The following is a 21,187-nucleotide window of genomic DNA, read 5'->3' as shown; positions in this document are numbered from 1 at the left end:
GGCGTATTTCAGTTGATAGTTTAGTTTTATGTCTCATTCAAAATGGCATTTGCAGTACCTTTACCTCTATTACCTCACTGGGATGTAGAGTGACCAGATGTCCTGGTTTTATAGGGGCAGTCCGATTTTTGGGTCTTTTTTCTTAAATAGGCTCCTATTACCCCCTCCCCACCCCCATCCCGATTTTTCACACTTGCTGTCTGGTCACTCTACTGGGATGTTTGTTCAATTCTGGCTGAGATTGAAGGAATGCTATCTACTGAATCTCCAACTCTGCATCTTCTTGCATTTGGTTTTTTCCCTGTAGTCTCTTATCCAAGTACTGGCCAGGCCCATTCGTGCTTGGTTTGTGAGATTTTTATAAGAGCAGAGTCAATACAACTGCATGCTTCTTTCCCTGCCCCTTTGAATATGTTAAGGATCATATTTTCCAACTTTCAGCCTGCTCTCCCACGTTGGAATTAGAGTGAAATTGTTGCCTATCTCTACCCCCCACCCCTGGTAAAATGTAATGTCAGTGCTTTGGGCAGGGAGAGTGGATATTTTCCTGACCCAGAGCAGAGATTATGCAATTCTGAAGTTGTTGTTCCTTGGGAAGAGTGTGAGGGAATTACTCAGAATCAGTAGGACTGCTTAATATATAATGCTTTTAATAGAATATAAAGCTCACTGACTTGAAAGTGAACTGCCATGTTAATGTGAATAAATAATAGTCACTGTAACATACAACTATTCTATTACCTTGTTCCTTTAATCATTTGGTGTGCGTATATAAAATATATATATCTATATTTTTTTGTCATGTAGACATCAGAATCTTCTGAAAAGAAGTCTAGAGCTGATAAGCATCTTGGGCCACTGCTTACCTCTGCTGAAGGCACACTAGGTACTATCACTATTTCACATTAACACTGTAGAAGCATCTATCAGTTTGCATTGTCCATAGAAGTTTTCTGAGTTCTTATCTGTGAGATCAGCTGCTTCCACCTACTGGCATAGTCTATGCATACAGAGGGTGATCTCTCGAAGAAATAGAACTGATCCTATCCCACTTGCACCTGCATTCCTGGTCTCCCTCTCCCCTGATCTCCAGATAAAGATCCTGAAGGGAGGCGGGAACCTCGGCCACTGCTTTTGTATGTGCGAAAGGAGCTCTACTAATGCTTCATATATTGTACACTTCATATCCTGCCAGGGATAGTATTTTTAAAGTTTTTTCACAGTTTAAAAAAAAACAACGCTTAAAGTGTTTAGATGGAAGGAGAGGCAGTTGTGTACTCCACCTGGAGACAGATAAATAAGGAGACTAAAGGTGGAGCTGGGGGGAAAAGAAAATGGACCCTATCAGCTGGATTGACAGCAGCAGCACTGCTGCTTTCATATCCTTTTCCCTTTGTGTGAGGACACCCAGGATAGCTGCATGGAGCAACTACTATCGTGATAGGAATTACAAAAATAGATGCAGCCATAACAGTAAATTTTTAAGGGATGATTTGACTTTACAGTTCAAAAAGAGCCTAGATATGATGTAAAATAAGTTCTAATTTGTGTGTGTGTGTGTGTGTGTATACACACACACACACACACTATATATATATATATATAAATAAAAAATATGGCAATACACCTTATTCCAAAAAAGCCCTAGACTTTATTTAGGAATGCAATCAGCCATTGATGAAATGCAGCTACCTCTGGTAGAACATGTCAGCGTTACTATGCACTCTTAGAAGAGTTACATATTGGTTTACAATTAAAAAGTGAAGAATAATGCTTTATCTAGGTGAAACTTCAGGAGAATTTAAATTATAATTCCATGAGAAGGAGTTTGATGAGTTAGCCAGTGATAGCACTCCATTCATGTACAAAATGCGCTGGGATAGTGGTTCCCTAACCTCCTAGCCTCCATTGCCAATCAAAGTCCCCTCTTCCTTATAGATGCAAGGTAGGGAAGCTACTGCTGCAGACTCTTTCCACTTTTCCTCACAGGAGTTTGAAACCCCCACAGATTTTGCAGGCTCTCTTCAGGTGTGTCACTTCTAACCCCTTGTCTCCAGTCTTGCCTTTGTCTCTCTATCTGCTCCGGAGGCTCTGCTGCTTCCGTTGGGTTCCCTGAGTTAAAAATAAGTAAGATAATGGGCATCTCTTCTACATGCTATCTTGGAGTTCAAAATTATGCTTTTCCAGATTTTTGAAAGGAATCTGTGTTGCGGGTGGGAGAAGGTGATTTTGGTTTTTTCCTCCAGTACCGATACCCAACAATTGGATTTTTCAGAATGAGAGATCAGACTTCAAAGTGGAAGGAAGTAAGAGATCTCATTTGCCTTGTGCCTGCCTGTAAACTGAAATTCATTGTGCTACTAAGCTGTAATCCTCTTCCTTTATATGCATTAATAATAATGGGTAAAAGGTATTTTGGAATACCCATCAGTTGTCTTTACTTTATCTCTGAAAACACGTTGGTTTCACCAGTTGTCTCTGAATGAACTGTTGTTCTTAGTTACTCCTGAGCAGTTTAATTGCCTTTTCTAATTTTGCTATGACAGTGAAAGGCTCTACAATTCTGCATCTTAACTTTTGTTGTTATGATTAATGATGACACATTATTAGTTTTTGTGTAAATTACCACACATACTTAAAAAAAAAAAATCCAAAAACTGATTTTACTTTGAGGCTTCAAATACTGTATTTGAAGTGTCTCTGCAGAGATGGAGCCTGGAGGTAACAATGTGATCCAGAGGAATGAGCAGGGAACTGTGTCAAGATTTCTAGTCCTGGCTCTGCTACTGACTTGCTTTGTGGCCTTGGCCAAGTCATGTGACCCCTCTGCCCCACATTCTCTTTCTGGAAATGGAGATGCTAATACTGGCCTCACAGAGTTGTAATGAAGATAGATAATGCTTTATATTTTAAAAGTGTAAGTGGTAATGCTGTAATATTTTAGTATTAAGTGTGGATACTCAAATAGTTGCACCTGATATTGGGGGGACAGGATTTATGATTTATTTCAGCTCAAAAAGAATGCAAGTTTAATTTTAAATTCACTAGTTTAGAAACTCCTATTGATTTCATATTGTTATATACTAACACTGTCTCATACTCTCTGATAGGAGTTTCTACTGTTGAGAACCCAGAGGAGTTTGCGGACATAGTATGGAGCTCTAGTGGTAGCGACTTGTCAGATGATGAGAATAAAATATTGATTTCAAGGTTGTATAACCAAAAGAGTCGTCATTCCAAAGCACAGAAATCTTACAGCAAGAATAACTTATTGTCAGAGGACAGGAGTAGTGAAGGTGAGTTCAAATGTTTGCAAGTGCTTTTTGGAAAGAAATCCTGTGTTTGCTGGATTTTAAATATTTTATGGGAAAATCAGTTGAAGTTATTGCAAAATGTTACAGCTCTGATCCTGCTCTAATTAAAGTTGGTGGAAAAACTCCCTCTAACTTCTGTGGGAGCCAGAATGGGCCCTAAACAGCTTTAGCAAAAGTGAACTATATACTAAAGTATGAAGGGTGGAATGGCGAGGGATAATAGTTGTCCAATACAAATAAAAATGATTTATAATATATTGAAATAGGATGACCTACTCTTTATAGGATGGTACACTAACTCCTTTGTCCATGCTGTTTGTGGAGTTGTGAACCCCCAGGCCTTCAGTCCCCACACAACCAGTCCCCACACAACCATTACACTCCTGCAGATACAGCTGGTGGTAAATGGCACTTCCTGTGCCTATCTGGTAAATCAAGCCTAGATTTCCATATAGAGTATTCCTGCAATTCACTACATCTGATATTTTTATCAATTTTTATTGCTCACCTGGTGTACACCGTTCACATATAGTACACCATGGTTCTTTGAGTTTCTGGTCCAATGAAAGGTTTTCTCCCTGACTTAATAAGTTTTCTGTTGGGTTAATTGTTCTCTGCCCCCAGTGTCTAAAGAGAGACAAAACCATAATTAAAGAAGAAAAAGAGCTATGCTTTGTGCACAAATTTGTAACTCTTCACCTAAATATTAACAAGCAGAGCAGAATTAATCTGAATGAACCCATGTGCCACTCTTGCATATTCTTCTCTGATCTACATTAACTGTCTATGGGTGGAGAACCAAAGGTAAAGAAATAAACATCTAATCATTTCCTTTGGTAATATACTGCTTTAAAATATCAGGTAATTACAGTAAATATATATAGTGAAAAATGAAATGTGTGGTACAAATCTAACCTTGCCAATGGTGGAACAAAATTAATACTTTTAATGAACATGGGGTTTCTCTTCCTTGAATATAAACCACCAGGGTGTAGTGGATTGCGAGGGTGGAGAGTGTTTTTCAATTTGATTTTTAGCATGTGTGTGTGTGAGAGAGAGAGAAATAATTTTGAACTGTACATTTTTTCTAATTCAAAAAAGCTTCTGAACCTTTGACTTTTCTCTAAATAATTAATAAACAGCAACCAGATTTCTAAATAGTTGACATTTTATTTCTTGCTTATATCACTTTTTCCTCCTCAAAATAATACTCTGTGCTTGGGGCAACTATCCCCTACAGCAGTGTTTCTCAAACTGGGGGCCCCAACCCAAAAGTGGGTCACAAGACGTGTGTGTGTGGGGGGTGGGGTGGGGGGGGTGTCACAATAGCTGCTGCTGGCTGGATGCCCAGCTCTGAAGGCAGCACCCTTGCCAACTGCAGCACAGAAGTAAGGGTGGCATGGTATTGCTGGGAGCTTGTCACTTTTTGGGGATTGTCATCACAGCTTGAAATATTTTAAAAGGGCGTTTCAGCAAAAAAAACCAAAACATGAGAACCCCTTCCCTACTGAATAGTAGTTGCCAACCTGGTGGCTTCTAAGACATACAAAATCACTTTATTTTGTAATATTCTATATGCCCAGGCACTGAACAGTTAGCAAATTCAGTCAAGGATCGATGTGACTAGAACAAACTGATTTCGTCTTCTTCTTTGAGTAGTGTCCCCCATGGGTGCTTTGCTTCAGGTGAGCAAGCACCTCTCGAGCCCTTGATTAGAGATTTTCCTTTAGCAATGTCTGTTTGGCCCACACACGTGCTATATACAACCTCGTGCTGCACTCCAAGGGTATGTAGGGTTGCACATGTGAACTGCCCTCAGTTCCTTCTCTACCCCTCAACCTGAGATGGAGCGCTAATGTGTCTGTCTCATGTGTGCCTCAGTGTGTTTTGTGGTTTTTGTTTATTGGTAGTATAGAATTAGTTGTAAGAGGTTTCAGTTTTTCCTCTTTCCCCAGTTTTTCCTCCCCATTTTTCCTGGGGACTTTATTTGGCCTGGCTGGACTTACCAGCTTTCAAATGCTGCCTCTCCTGGCAGGAGACTATCCCAATCAGCAACAGCCACTCTAGTATATCCATTGCCTGGGAGAGTCCTATATCTCCCAAATGGGTAATTTTTTGTGTGGCTCTTAAAATCTGGAGCTCCAAAGAATCAGGAGACTAAATTGAAGCTGCTGCTGGGATCACTCCCCTCAACCCACTTTCAAGTCAGGTCAGGAGATTCTCTCCCTCCCTCCCTGTACATCTGTCTCCAGACAGATCCAGGTTTCAGAGTAACCTCTTCCAGTGCCTGAGAAGATCTCACAGGACTAAGATAAGGCTCCAAAGAGGAGGAGCTTGGTCTCCCACCAGAAGGAGCCAGCTACCAAGAAGTCCTGATCTTCTGTGAAGTCTACAGTGTCTGAGGCCTTGACCTCTCGACATGGTGCCGTGGAAGCGAACGACCCTCCCTCCAGTACCGGCGGAGCAGGAAGATCATGGAGCACTTTGGGGAAAGATGGTGCTGGCAGAGCCCTGGTACTACTGCCCATCTATTTCAGACTTACCAATGGTGCCCTCCCACTTGACTCTATCGGTACCAACAAAATCGAAGCACACACCTTCTGCCCCGGCACCTACATGCTACAAACCAATGGTATCTCCCAAGTCAACTGCTTTGTCAGTACCAACCCACTTGGTGCCACAGGAATTCCGTCAGTGTTAGACAAGCCACTGCTTATGGGTACCAAATGACTCTTCGTACCATGACCTCAGTCTCTGGATTACCACTGCTTCCTGGTACCACAGAATTGTCCAACCTTTTCTCCTGGGAGTCACCCCATTGGAGGACATTGGAGAACTCCTTCATCCTCCTCAGTCTGTCTCCTCCTTATCAGTGTAGGGTTCCCTTACACATCATTAGAGGAACCCATACTTTAACAAAGACCCTTGCCCATGTCAGGGGTGTAGAGATCAGTCCTGAGTACTACCCCCTCTCTCGCATGGGCTTCCCCTATGGCCTTACTGGTATCCTTTGGCAGCGTATCAGCAGCAATTTGCCTGACCTCCAACTCCACTGCATCTGGAAACTGTCTGCTCCACCAAAGCCCCAACACAAGAAGACCTTTTCAGGAACAGGAAGCTAGGGTGGACAAAGAGGCTACCCCTTAAATCTTTATATCATCTTTGTCTCTGGATGAGAGAGTCATGCCTCCACCACCATGAATAGCTGACAGTTTTCATCAATTCCAGGTCCTTGTGAAGAGGATGGTGGACACACTCCAGGTTACCTCCTCAAGAGGTAAACAGTCACATCACAAGCTCCAGGACATTTTGCAGCTGGTGACACCCATCCAAGTTGCATTACCCATTAATGAAATGTGCCTGGATCTGTGCATTGAAGCTATAAAGCCCATTGTGTATATAGCCCATCAGATTCAAATCTCAGCTATTTTGTCTTCCTGGAGTTCAGAATGTCACTGCTGATATTCTCAGCAGGTGCTTCTTCCAGGACTATGAATGTGAGTTTGACTCCCAAATCCTTCCTGGGGTATTCTAGAGGTCGGGAATTCCACAGGTGGACCTATACACCACATCCAACAACGGGAAGTGCCCTTTATCCCGCTCATGAGGCGGCGTAGGTCGCCTCTCTTTGGGAGATGCTTGTCCCCTTCCTTTGACAAAGGGCCTGTTCTATGCATTCCCTCCAACACCACTAATTCTAAGAGTGATAAACAAGATCCGCCGGTACAAAGCTAGGTTTATCCTCATAGCACTGACCTTGCTGAGGCAAACTTTATATCCTTACCTGCTTCACCTGTGTGTCCAACTGGTGCTCAGACTTCTGACAGCCTCTCATCTCTCCCAGGGCCTGGGCCATGTGCTTCACCTGAAACTAGGGGGGGTCCTTCTTCAAGCATGGGTCCTAGATGGTTCATGGGATTAGAATCTACCTGTTCGACAGGAGTACAAGTATTACTAAACAGTAGAAGGAAGTCAACTCAAATTATTTACCTTCAGAAATGGAAGAGATTCAACCACTGATGTTAGTCACTGGCTTCTGCCTGAATCTTTTCTGCTCTCAGCTATCTTGGATTAATTACTGGACTTAAACCTGATTTTTTTTAAAATCAATTAGCTCTATTAAAGTTAACCTCATTGCGATATCAGTTTTTTTTCATTCCCCGCTAGTGGAGTTTTCTGTTTTTGCACATCCCATGCCCTTAAGATTTATTAAGGGTCTGGGGAATCTAGCTCCAGGTTAAGGATCTTACTCTGACTTGGGATCTCAACCTGGTATTTAGATAGCTTTATGGGACTTCCATTTGAACCTATGGTGACCTGCTCCTTGCTTCACTTATCTATGAAGATGGCCTTTCTAGTAACTATCATGTCAGCCCACAAGGTTGAAGAAGCTGGATGTCAGACCTCACCCCATTTACAATATTTTTCAAGGACAAGGTCTTCCTACAGTTGCACCCAAAGTTCTTACCTAAGGTGCTGTTGGATTTCTATCTTAATCAGTCTGTTCACCTACTGGTATTTTTTCCTAAACCACATAAATCTCAGAGGAAGACTTCCGTTTATATGTTAGATGTACATTTGGCATTGGCCTTTTATCTGGATAGGACCAATCAATTTCGGAAATCACCTAGACTCTGTGTCCATTGCAGAATAATCAAAGGGACCACAGTCTCTTGAAATGGATTGCTGGGTATATTACTGCTTGTGTGATGCAGATGGTGCTTTGCATCCCCAAAGGATTATAGCTCTCTTTATCAGATCACAAGCAACTTTCACAGCGTTACTCAAAAACATTCCAGTTTCTGAGATATGCAGAGCTGCTCCTTGGGCTTCAGTGCATACCTTTTCTAAACAAAGTGCGTTGGTCTATGCTGTTAGATCTGATGCGGCACTTGGTTCTACTGTACTGTCTTCAGTCTTGGCCTTGATACTGCTTGGGAGTCACCAAAGGGACACTACTACTCGAAGAAGAAGAAGAAGAAGAAGAAAAGGCTACGCTCGGCTTGTGCAGTAATTGTGGTTCGGTGAGATGTGTGTCTCTACGAGTGCTCCACCACCTGCCCTCCTTCCCTTCTGCTTTGGACTGTTCTTGTTGAACACGCAGATAGAGTAGGAGCTGTGCGAAGTTCACCTGTGCAGCACTATATGTGCTTGGAGCATGGCAGGAGGTTGTAAGAGCACATGCGGGGGATAAACTGACTCTGCTAGTGGAAAAATCCCCAATCAAAGGCTTCAGAGAAGCATGCCCACCTCAGATGGAGCACCCATGGTGGGGGACACACATCTCAAAGAACCACAGTGGCTGAACAAGGTGAGTGACCTCGTCTTTTATTTCCTGCATGGTTTGGGGAGGGCGGGGGAATTATCTTGTGTGCTCAAAACCACTAGAAGAATTGCCCTCTCTCAGTTCACTTACCAGTTCTGTGAACTACCTTTACTCTGACTGGGGTCAGGTACCATTAGTATGCAATTTTGTAGTAACTTTCTTTGGTTCTCAATGTTCCTTTCTAACTACCATGTCTCCAGACATCAGCATGAACAGAGTGTGTTATACCAATAAAATAAAAACCAGCAGGATCTTATTAAAGGGGAAAAGGCAAAATACCACATTTATTGTGGATACAGAAAGAATCATAGTAAGCAGTTAGTTATAGCTATAACATTCCATTCAGTCTCATATTTATTCACACATTCATTCATACAAACACACACACACACGCAGGTTCTGCAAGGTTGTTATCATAGTTACCAGCCTTAGAGTTGCTCATGCCAAGCCATTGGCCAGGTGGCCTGGACATGAGGAGGGAGCAGGACCTTGTCAGATGCTCATCTGATACTCCTGGAAGTTGGTTTGCAGAATCGGACCCCAAAGTTCTCACTTTCTAGAGTCCATTGTTATAGGAATTTCTTCCTATGCCAGTCTATGGGAATTGCTTCATCATGCTGTTGCTGAATCAATCAGCAGATAGCACATTCCTGACTGCTCCGGGCTGCTAGATGTTATCTTGTTCTTTGGTTCTCCCATTCTTGAGGCTGTTGGGTGGATACCAGTCTGCCCTCCGGGGGTCCTGTGGTTATTTCCACTTGACTCCTCCTTCAGCCAATGGACACTGGATTCTTAGGCTGGCACCTCCCTGATCATTCAGTTATTATACACACCAAGCATCCATGCACATACATCCTCTATCTCTATTTTAATCACAATTGTTAATACAACAAAAGGGCGGGGAGTCTCTGGGTGCTGTTTCTGTTGTTAGAGAGTATTGCTTTGAGTCTCTCTCTGTGTGAATTGCTTTGAGAACAGACTCTGTCTTAGAATGTACTAACGCAATTAGCAGCTTGCAGGTTTCACACATAGAGGGAGAGAAACAGTACCAAAAACCGAGAGACCTCTTAATTAGTAATACCCTGGAATTTAAACTATGGGGAATCAAACTCATTTGTGATTTTAATACAGAACTTCTTTAATATGATCCAACAAGTGCTGCTACCTCAGCCTGCTTCCTCACACATACAAGAAAGTATATTCATATTGTTTTCAGCTTTGACCAATTCCACAACTCCTTATTTGTTCTAACCATGCTTCCTTTAGACCTCCCCCCTAGATTTAAAACCTCACATGGACTTACTTCACAAACAACGGTGTGTCTGCTCTCTCTCCATTCAAGCAAGTTTAGTCAGAATGGTGTGTTTATATGCTTTGCAAGCAAGACAAGATCCTTCCCCTCAGGAGTTTACAATCTCAGGCCTGATCTACACCTAAAACATAGGTTGATTAAGCTATGTCACTCATGGGTGTGAAATATTCAAACCCTGAGCGTCGTAGTTAAGCCCAGCTAATCCCCGGTGTAGACCACTCGGTGAACTGAAGAATTCTTCAATTGATCTAGCTACTGCCTCTCAGAGGGGTGGTTTAACTAAAGCGACAGAAAAACTCCTTCCACTGCTGTAGCAAGTGTCTGTACTGTAGTGGCGTAACTGCAGCTATGGTGCTCTAGCACTTGTAATGTAGACAAGCTATTAGATCCTGATCCTGCAATTTACTGCACGGGGAAGGGAAGACTGCTGCAACAATACAGAGCCCCTCTGACTTGAAAAGGTCTTGAAATGGGATCAACATGAGTAGACCCTTATGTCTGATGCAGTCCCATTAAAGTAAATTAGATTCCATGTATCTTTAAAGATTATCTTTTTTGCAGGATAAGGGCCTAAATATCCAATGTACAACTGAAGGATAGGGACTGAGTTTCTTTGAGACAGAGCTGGGTTCCATAAGTGGAGAGAAGAGGCCTATTTTCAGGGGAAATTGGAAGAAAGAAGGGGTGAGTTGGAGGCGTGATTGGGCCTGGTATTAACCTGTCTCTTCTGTCTACGCTACCTGAACTGGGAAGCATGTTCCCAGCTGCAGACAGATAGGTGTTAGCCCAGTAGCTCAGAGCTTAAAAATAGCATTGTAGCTGGGGATAGCATGGGTGATGGCTTTGGCTAGCCCCCTGAGTACAAACTGACCCGAATCCCCTGGGCACATGCCCAGGTGGCTAGCCTGAGTTGCCACCTGTGCTACCGCACACTATACTTCCATTTTTAGTGTGCTAACTCAAGGAGAGCTAGCGTGTCTTTCTACCTGTGCTAGAAGCGCACTGCCTGCTGCAGTGTAGATGTACCCATCATCTTGTTGCTTTAGTCTGTACCTTTTTTTCTTTTGGAATAACCTTCATGTAGCTTTGGTTTATCAACTCTCTATTTTTGTTTCAGATCTCTGAAGAAGACTTAATTTTTCTCTCTTATCTTTTACTTCTCTTACCCTCTGTTGTTTGATTTACTCAGCCAAACGTGAGCTAGGGCTTTTGGAAAATGTAACTAGATAAATCCTAATAATTAAAAACCCCTACCTTTTCAGGGACAATAAGAGTTGTTAACCAATCAGATTGCATATGGAAATAGTCAGTTTGTCATCTTGAGATTTGCCTCCACAAAAGTTAGCATTTACCTGCTATTTAATTTTATAACTGTACTATTTAGCTCTGCAAAGTATATTAGAATTGAGCTTTTTAAGGAAGATGCTATCAAAGTTGTTTTGTGTGTTATGGAAAGAGTAAGAAAAATATCGGTTGAATGTATATAAAATAACATCACTTACATTTTTGAATGAGAGATAATTTAACAGCATGTTTACTGTCATTGTTGAATTCATAGTTATAAATAACACACAGACTTATTAAGAAAAATGTCTTTAATTTTAAAAAATATAAGGTGAACCACAATTCATTGACTGGGAGAAGGACAGTGATCCTGGGGATGGTGGTGGTGAATGCAATGGATCAGGAAAAGATGACAGTGCATTGGACATATCAGACTCTGATTCCTGTGCAAGCAGTAATTCTCTGCCTGTTGAAGAGAAGGAAGGTGAACTTCCTAAGGTGAGAAAATGTTTCTGCTTAAAAAAACCAAAACATAACCGTACAGCATATTAAGGTTTGGAAGAACTGATTTGGGTGGGACATGAGGTTTTTTGTTTTTGTTTACCTCTTCTCCCTAAAAGAGAGCTTCACAAACAAGAATATTTCAAATTCTCATTCTTCCCCAAACCTACAGATAGGTAAGCAGTATGGTCAGTGAATAGATCAGTCGACAGAGCGTCTTGTAGTTATTAAATCATCACATGAGATCTGATTTAGAAAATAAAATCATTAATTTATAAGAAAGTTGTACAATGTCTTGTGCCGTTTCAGTGGCATGGGTTTTTGCCTTAAAGTAAGAGTGCTGTGCCAAAACAGACTGTTTCAGTATCAGACCTTGAGGCAGCTTTCCTCTGCTAGGATAACCTGTAAGGTACACACTGTTATATAATAATAATGGTGTGTGTGTGTGTATATATGTGTGTATGTATATATATATATATATATATATATATATATATATTATAATAATCAACATAGTCATAAGTGAGTTGGAAAAAGGGGTAAACAGTGAGGTGGCAAAATGTGCAGTTGATACAAAATTATTAAAAATGGTGATGTCCAAAGCAGACTGCGAAGAACTACAGAGGAATCTCACAAAATTGGGCAACTGGGCAACAAAATGGCCGATGAAATTCAATGTTGATAAATGCAAAATTTTTAATGCACAGTGGAAAATATAATCCCAACTATACATACAAAATAATGGGGTCTATATTAGCTGTTACCAGTCAAAAGAGAGATCTTGGAGACATTGTGGATAGTTCTCTGAAAACATCTGCTCAGTGTGCAGTCAAAAAAGCTAACAATGCTAGGAACCGTTAGGAAAGGGATAGTTAATGAGACAGTAAATATCATAATGCAACTATTTAAATCCATGGTATGCCCACACCTTGAATACTATGTGCAGTTCTGGTTGCCTCGTCTCAAAAAAGATACAGAAAAGGGCAACAAACATGGCTAGGGGTATGGAACAGTTCTATATGAGGGAGAGATTAAAAAGACTGGGACTATTCATCTTAGAAAAAAGATGACTAAAGGGGTGTATGATGTAGGTCTATTTAAAATCATTAACGGTGCGGAGAACATGAATAAGCAAGTATTATTTACCCCTTCACATAGCACAAGAACCAGCGATCACCCAATAAAATTAACAGGCAAAAGGTTTAAAACAAAAAAACCCAAACCCAAGTACTACTTCATACAATGCACAATCAACTTGTGACCCTCTTTGCCAGGGAATGTTGTGACAGCCAAAAGAATAACTGGGTTAAAAAAAGAATTAAGTTCTTGGAGAATAGGTCCATCAATGGCTATTAGCCAAGATGGTCAGGGGTTTAACCCTATGGTTTGGGTGTCCCTAAACCTCTGACTGGCAGATGCTGGGACTGGGTGACAGGGAATGGATCACTCTAGAATTTCCTTGTTCTGTCTATTCCCTCTGAATCATCAGGCATTGGCCAGTGTCAGAAGACAGGATACTGGGCTTGATGGACCGTGAGTCTGATCCAATATGGCTATTCTTATGTTTTTTACAAAATGGTTACCTGTTTCCTCTCACAGAAGATCCATTATCCTTAGGCACCAGTTTTACAAACATTGTTTCTAAATTTGCATGCATAAATTTTAGGTGCCTGCATTTTTTGGACGTCCCAAATCTTGGATTGGTTTGTGCCAACTTGATTTTTGTGCTTCAGCTGGGAAATTGGGTGACAATTGCTGTGCACAAATGCTATTTGTGTGCAGAAAAACTTGATGTTCAAAATTGCACTCATAAAAATAAGCATACATATTTTAAGGGCTGGATTGAAGTAATTTCTAATATTTAGCCCTTGTATTTAAAAGTTCATAGTACTGTACAAGTATGTTCCCAGAATTTCCAGTAGAGGGTGCCAAAAACTAACTATTCAGTTTTACTTTTCAGTAACAGATTACTTGGGAATTCTAGAGAAAAATGGATTTAGAATTGTATACTCTTATGTAATTGCAAAAAGAAAAGGAGTACTTGTGGCACCTTAGAGACTAACAAATTTATTTGAGCATAAGCTTTTGTGAGCTTAATGCACTGTTGTGGCAATTAGAGATTGTGCAGGTTAAATTGTCCAAGAGGGGTTTGTGTGTGTGGGGTGGTTTTTTTTTTTTTTTTGGTATGATGAATACAGATGTCAACATCAAATCTGACATCTGAGCAGACATAAGGTATGGCATGTTATTCTAGACAAAAGGAAAAACAAACAGTATATCTGTAGTAATAATGATAAGTGGAGTGTGAAAACAATGGGCCAAACTAAATTGCAACTACTTGCATCACTACGTCAGTTAAATCAATGGAGTCGCAACTACTTTCACCAAGACTGAATCTTGCCAAGATTATGAAAAAAGGATCTGTCTGAGAATAAGAGTTCTGTTTCCCGTCTACTAATCAGGAGTGGGGTAGAATCGCTGACAAGTAGCAATACTTGAATAATTCATCAGACATGATGCTTCTGCTTCTGGCTAGTAGATTAAAGACAAGGGTGGAGAGGCTCCATTTCCAATATCTTGGAGAAAAACCTAGCCCTCCTGACACCCCCTGCTATGAAGGGAAAGGTACAGGGTTTTCTACAGGGCTCTGTTCCTGAAACCTGCTTGTGGTGCCATCTCTATTTCTCTCTTTTTATTTGGCTCTGACTAGTAAGATGTCTTATAAACTTGATGCTTCATCCCTTCTAGATGCTATAAATAGGAAGGAGCATTTCCCCCTGCAAGGGTCCCAGAGCTCGGGCTGCAGCCTGAGTCCAAACATCTACACCGCAGTTGAACAACCACTTAGCCCAATCCCTATGAGCCTGAGTCAGCTGGCACGGGGCAGTTATGGGTTTGTAATTGCTGTGTGGACATACCCCATAGCTCTACCCTTTCTTCACCTTCCAGTTTAAGTTTTTGATCCCCTTTCAATTTCTCCAGTGCTTACATTTGTGCCCAAGAAGCAGTGAGACATTAAATGTGATTCCTGATTATTTTGCTGCTACCCAGAGGGCTGAGTAGCAGCAGTGAAACTGACAAGTTTGGTTTTCGTTTTTGCTGCTGTTTTACAAAGCCATGAACATTAGTGGAAACATTAGAGCTGTCTGTCTGTAGATTCAGGAAGACTGTACTGCTTTGGTTTGTTTCAAAAGGAAGAGGAAAGGCTATCTTCACAATCATAAGTGCTAGAAGCTTCTTTTAATAGAAATTTAAATTCTATACAACTTGATGGTTTGGGCCTCCATGTTATCTAGGAATAACTTCCCTCTCAGTGCCAACAAGTAAATTTTTCATGCTCTGACAACTAGTAATCTTGTTACTGTTGTGGTAGAGCCCCTGAAATCAAGTGAAAACTGATAGTCATGGCAGACAAGATTACATAAATCTGTAAATAAGAATAGTTGAGGAGTTAGATAATTAGGTGTATCAGCTCTTCTCAGTTGTCAAATCATTTCCCTAATCTGACCAGCAGAGGGAGAAAGGCTCCCCTCCCCCCCCCCCGCAGATCTTCCCCTGTCCATACTATGTCAGGAGTCAGTGGGTGATGTGTAGGTAAGTACATCCTCTCCCCTACACCCTCTTCAGAGTACCATCAGGAATCCAGGGTAATATTAATACAGAATGAACTCAAATGAACTCTCTGCACATGGAAATCCACATTAAGGAAGTTTAAAGGAACTTGGGAGTCCAAATAGCAGAGGTGGAATGGAGTGCCCCATGCCCACCTCATACAATCCCAGGAAAACACACTTAGGGTTTGTCTATACATGACAGTTGTGCCACTTTCATTATCCCAGTTTAGTTAAAGTGGTACAACCCCCTCCACCCCAGTGTGGCTGTAGTTATACCAGTATAGTTTATTCCATACAGGAAAGGGGAATCAGCTATAACAATATACTGCACCTTCTATACTGGTACAACCCCTGCATCCATGCTAGGGGTTGTACCAATATAACTACTTCAGAAAAAAATCACACGTCTAAGCAAAATAGTTTATACTGTTACAAAAATTGTGTGTAGACCAGGACTCGGAGGATTCCTTTTCAGTTTTCCTTCTGACAGAGCTCCCTTTTGTGGAAATTTCCATGGGAGTGGTCAGTCTGGGCCATACTTTAACTCTGGGGGCTTGCTCATGCAGGAAGGTAAATCCCCAGTGTAAATTAGTGGCTTCTTACAGCTTTGGTATACTTTGCCATGTTATGCAATATTTGGGACTTGCACCCTTGTAGGAATAATTCAGGCAAACTATCTGAGGAAAAACACAACAGAACTGAGAATACAAAAGAGGTGTTTGCTATAGGAAAGCATTGTCTACAAGATTAATCCTTGCTTGTTAATTTAGTTGGTTAACACTGTAAAATGGGCAACCATTTGAGATACAATATTTGTGTAGTATTTACTAAATCTCTGAAACCTAATGGAGTGTCTGCATAATTAGAAGACTTTTTTGTGTGAAATTTATTTTCTACTACTCAGAAATGCTACACTCCATTAGGTTCTGGAGGGTTAGCAATTCTGTCAAAATATTTTTCTGCAATATTTATCCATTTTTACAGTGTGCTAGACCTCTAATGTCATGGGCCATTTTTAAAGACGAATAAGTTTGTGACTGATGCCTTCCTTGATGCACCAATAGGTTTAGTCTGAAAATTACTTCTCTCCCGTGTTTTATTACAAATCATTTTTTTAAAAACAAAAAGGAGGGTGAGGGCTTAAACAGAAATGTACAAGCTGGATGTATTACACCAGGATGTATGTACACAGCTTTTACTTATGTGTAGGCCCTGCACTTAAAAAACAGAGGATAGGATTTTCACAGCTGCTTAACATTGGCCTAACTCTGCTCAGTCTCATTAACTTCAATGGGAGCAGAGTTAGGTCAATACACACAGTTTTGAAAATCCCACCCAGAGTTGGGTGGAGTGTGTGTTTTCTTTCCTTTTGGGGAGTGGGGGCGAGACGGGAATGGAAAGGACGTGTTGCTTTTTGCTCAGATACAAAAAACCCTTTTATCTATAACTGACTTGATTTTTTGCATAAGAAATGAAGGACAGACAATACTGATGAGGTCTGGCTCAAGAATGGTCTTCCTCAAGAACTTCCAAAGGGTCGAGGAGGCACTAGCAACCTTTTCCTTGGAGATTCTGGTGTGCAATGATGGTGACCTCCTTTCCAGTATAATTATATAATGTTTTAAGGAGGACTCTATTCCACTCAACGCAGGTCACTGCATTACAAATAGTGGTTTGAATGACCCAACCAGAATGTGGCCTTTGCTAAAAGCCTCCTCTCAGAGATAAAAGGCCTCTAATGTAATCAAAAAAGACTAATCTCTTAAATATTTTAAATTTTAAATATTTTCATTCCAGGGGATTAAACAGAATCTAATGTTGTTTAAATCAGATTTCATGCCTCCTACCATGCTGCCTCCTACACTAGGAACTGCCTCTCTCCATCCATGCCAAATGGCCTCCTTTTTTTCCTTCAGATCCCTTCTAAAACACTTTTCTGTGAAGTCTTCAGCATTAATCCTCCTAAAGTAGGTTAACTCTGTTTTATTAAAATATATGTCTGCCTCACTTGGAGCCTGGATACTCCTCTAATGTCCTGTGTGCTTAGACTATGTATTGTCTGTGTCTGGTGTGCTGCCAGATTTGCTCACTTTTTGTGACTAGTCCCATTTAGGCCAGAGAAATTTAATTACATGAATGAAGTGAGGAAAATTTGTCCCCTAAATTATGAATTTCTTGGAGCAGTGATCATATCTTCCTCTGTATGTGCTATGTAGAATAAGTAAGGCTTAATAATTATTTAAGGCAGACCCTTTTTTGCAAAACACACTTAATAAGCCTGCCTGCAGTTTATCTTTTAAATTATAACATCTAATCTGGATGCAAAAGAACCCAGCAAAAAAGCTAACTTTATAATTTGATAGAACATTTTTTCTCAAAGGAATAAATACTACCTGAAAAGGGGTTCCAAAGAGGATGGATCTAGACTGTTCTCAGTGGTAGCAGATGACAGAACGAGGAGTAATGGTCTCAAGTTGCAGTGGGGGAGGTTTAGGCTGGATATTAGGAAAAACTTTTTCACTAGGAGGGTGGTGAAACACTGGAATGCGTTACCTAGGGAGGTGGTGGAATCTCCTTCCTTAGAAGTTTTTAAGGTCAGGCTTGATAAAGCCCTGGCTGAGATGATTTAGTTGGGGATTGGTCCTGCTTTGAGCAGGGGGTTGGACTAGATGACCTCCTGTGGTCCCTTCTGACCCTGATGTTCTATGATTCTAAAACATTAACAGTTCCTAAATGGGAATCTTGTTCTAGGAGGATATTCCTTAAACTAGACCATCGCCAGGTTTTAAATGTTTCAGACTTCACTGAAATGGATTATAACTAGTATTCTAAAAGCCCTGCTGCTTTTTGGCATTGCATTGGAAATGGGAGCTTTAAATGATTTATGTAGACTAGAAAATACTCTTCTGTGCAATTGTCTTTCCTCAGTGAAGAATGTTGTGACGTTCTTCTAAATACACACCTGTGGTAGTATCTGAGGCTTTCTGACCGACTAGAATTGGGGCCATGGATGAGTCAGTAATTGATATATTAGTTTATTGCTGCCTCAGTAACTTAGCTCAAAAATGACAAAATAGGAAAGTGTAGCAAGTGATTAGCTTCTCTCTCCCTTTCTGCACCCTGGTCTTACGTGAAGTAGATTTTACATCTTCGATGGCATCCCAGAAATATCCCTCAAAGGTGAGCAGTATCTTGAGCAGCCAGTCATACAAGTATTTTTTCCTCATTGTCTTTCACCACTATACTTTTTCTACATGTAAAATTAAAGTTGAATCTAGCACCTATCTTGTACAATACAGTTAAAAATAGGTTATTTTAGGGAATTGACTCATAACATCAAATGGAATCTGTGTCAAGTCAGATTGATAATTTAAACATTGATAAAAGATTATATGTTTATGTATTGCTGCAAGCATTTACTTTGGCACCCATGTCTCTTGTATCTGGGCACCTTAAAAAGCATATATTAAGACATAGTAATAATCATAATGAGAGAGAGACCAAACACCACATTCCCCTGCTGCCTGCAGCGTTACAAGTCAGGATACCAGGATTTAATTGGCTGGGAAGGCCTGGACAAAGAGGAGCATCTTGCAGCTGTTTCTGAAAGAGTATTTCTGCAAGGAGCAAATTTCAGAGTTATGAACCCACTATCAAGAAAGATCTGCCTCCAGAACAACAAATACAAACACCTCAACCAGCTTATTAGAAACTCTTATACTTCTAAAGAAATACTTTTCTATGGACAAACTGGTCTTTGACTGCAGCACGCACTAAAGTAGGCCTGTTTTCAAAACCAGTTGGTCAGAACACATCAGGTCAATAATGGTTTAGGAAGCAACTGTCACTTTGCACTCACATCAGTCAGGTAAAATGATTAACTATACAGTAACCACTTGATATAACAGAAATAATATCCTTATAATGGAACACGGTAATGGAATCAGCCTTTCTGTAGCCAGAGGAGACTTATCTTGTGACACCTGGCTTCCATTGACTTGATCAATTTAATGAAGTGTAATAGTCTATTTTTCATTTTTCAGTATAGAATATAGTCCACTCCTGGATGAGTTGTGGTAGTCTGCTGGTTATAACTGCTTTCCTTTAGGGCTCCACATTCATATTAATTGGGCCGGAGTTTGAAGGTAGCTGAAGATATAAGTTGAATCATTAGGTCTATATTGGTCTAAGGGTTGATGGTTTAAAACATTTAGTTTTGGGAAGTTCAAATCTCAGCATGGCTGACTTGGTCCATTTTCCTCCTGAGGTAGACAACTGGATGGTGATTATTCAAATAATACCTTGAAATCTCAAATCAGCCCTTTGTGCTGTGCATAGACATTAAATAGCCATGTTACATAGACTCTAGTTCTATAAGTTGAGTTGCTTAGAGGTGGCCACATTTCAGTTTGTTAAATATTCTGGGATGTTTTTCTATATAAATCTAAAATAGCATCCGGTGTATTATGCTATTCACATAGACTCTGTTGAATAGCAGAAGTTACTGAATGAAGTAGAGCCTAAGCCTTGATGGCGCATGCTGTTCATACTAGACCTGTCTATTTTCACTGATTCAACTGGGCAAACACTTTGGCTGTTTGGGTCTACTAATCCACCAGTTCTGCTCTGTTTAACTTAAGGATTCAGTTAAGCTACATCTTCTTTCTTCATAGCTCTGGAGAGCCACAACTTAAATGCAGCTGACAGCATAGCTATCTCTGCTTATGTGTACCAAATACCTCCCTCTCACCCCACGTTTTAAAATAACATTAAAATTAGGGTGACCATATTTCCCAAAGGAAACATGCTGCTGTACCAGGCCCTCCTCTCTCTACCAACAGCAATACCAATTTATAAGTGTAGATCAGGTGTTAGTTTTTAACTTTTGCTGTGGAGAGAAGTGGTGGAAAAGGAGGCTCATTAGCATGAATAGGGTCAGTCTGGATGGTCTGGCATATGTGCATGATGGGTGTTTGCTATGGACTTAGTAGTATTAGAACTAAGACTTGACCAAACGTTTTGGTTTAATGATTTTAATTCCATTCTCGACCATAGAAAGAGGTTTGTGCACATCAAATTGTAACAAATGCCTGTGTCTTGGGTAGGTTTGCATTTGATCACCAAACTGTCGATAGTGCTCTAATTTACACAGATTTTATTAAAAAGGAGTACTTGTGGCACCTTAGAGACTAACAAATTTATTTGAGCATAAGCTTTCGTGAGGTGCCACAGGTACTCTAAGGTTCCACATGTACTCCTTTTCTTTTTGCGGATACAGACTAACATGGCTGCTACTCTGAAACAGATTTTATTGTTTCTGACTTCCTTGCTAATTTTTAATTTAAAAACCAAACTTATTTTACAGATATTTATAAAGACGGTTTATCCTCAAGATGTTAGGTGGATATTTCTCCATCAAATTTACACCTTCACGATTGTCTGTCTCAGCAAAAAGGTGACGGATTGAATAGGTTTGGGAGTGTGAAATACCCTCTCACCACTAGAATGCTTGCTGCAGCACAGGGGAGAGGGCAGCGTAACTTGAGGAATCTCGTACTGCTGCTGCTCATGCTGTACCTGTTCTCATATCAAATTGTATTGATTGAAGGTTTTTGCCATGTCAAAGACAAAAAATACATACAAACAGCCCCTAAAATATTCAGCAGTAAACAAAATACATCTAAAATGGCTAGTCTGTAGACAAAGTTTAAAAAAAAACACCCCCCCCCAAAGCAGTAAGTATACAAAAAACCTTGCTCTTAAATCTCCAGATTTATTGTTTTAAACATTTAGGGCCTGCTTCAGTTTGTATTTAGGGGTTTCTTGCCTTTGACTT

General features: G+C 40.6%; 1 protein-coding gene across 3 annotated transcripts in view; it reads left to right on the top strand.

Annotated features, from left to right (window-relative positions):
• The window catches only part of SPIDR (scaffold protein involved in DNA repair), a 333,236-nt gene that overhangs the window by 8,591 nt on the left and 303,458 nt on the right, over positions 1 to 21,187 (top strand). For all 3 annotated transcript variants that reach the window (XM_075125247.1, XM_048840608.2, XM_048840607.2), the window contains 3 exons: positions 808 to 886; positions 3,111 to 3,296; positions 11,568 to 11,734. In XM_075125247.1, the coding sequence (XP_074981348.1) occupies positions 808 to 886; positions 3,111 to 3,296; positions 11,568 to 11,734 (432 nt within the window). The remainder of the gene's footprint in view (positions 1 to 807; positions 887 to 3,110; positions 3,297 to 11,567; positions 11,735 to 21,187) is intronic.

The sequence above is a fragment of the Caretta caretta genome, chromosome 2, assembly GCF_965140235.1.
Source record: "Caretta caretta isolate rCarCar2 chromosome 2, rCarCar1.hap1, whole genome shotgun sequence".
NCBI lineage: Eukaryota > Metazoa > Chordata > Testudines > Cheloniidae > Caretta > Caretta caretta.
This window is presented reverse-complemented; position numbering and strand designations above follow the sequence as displayed.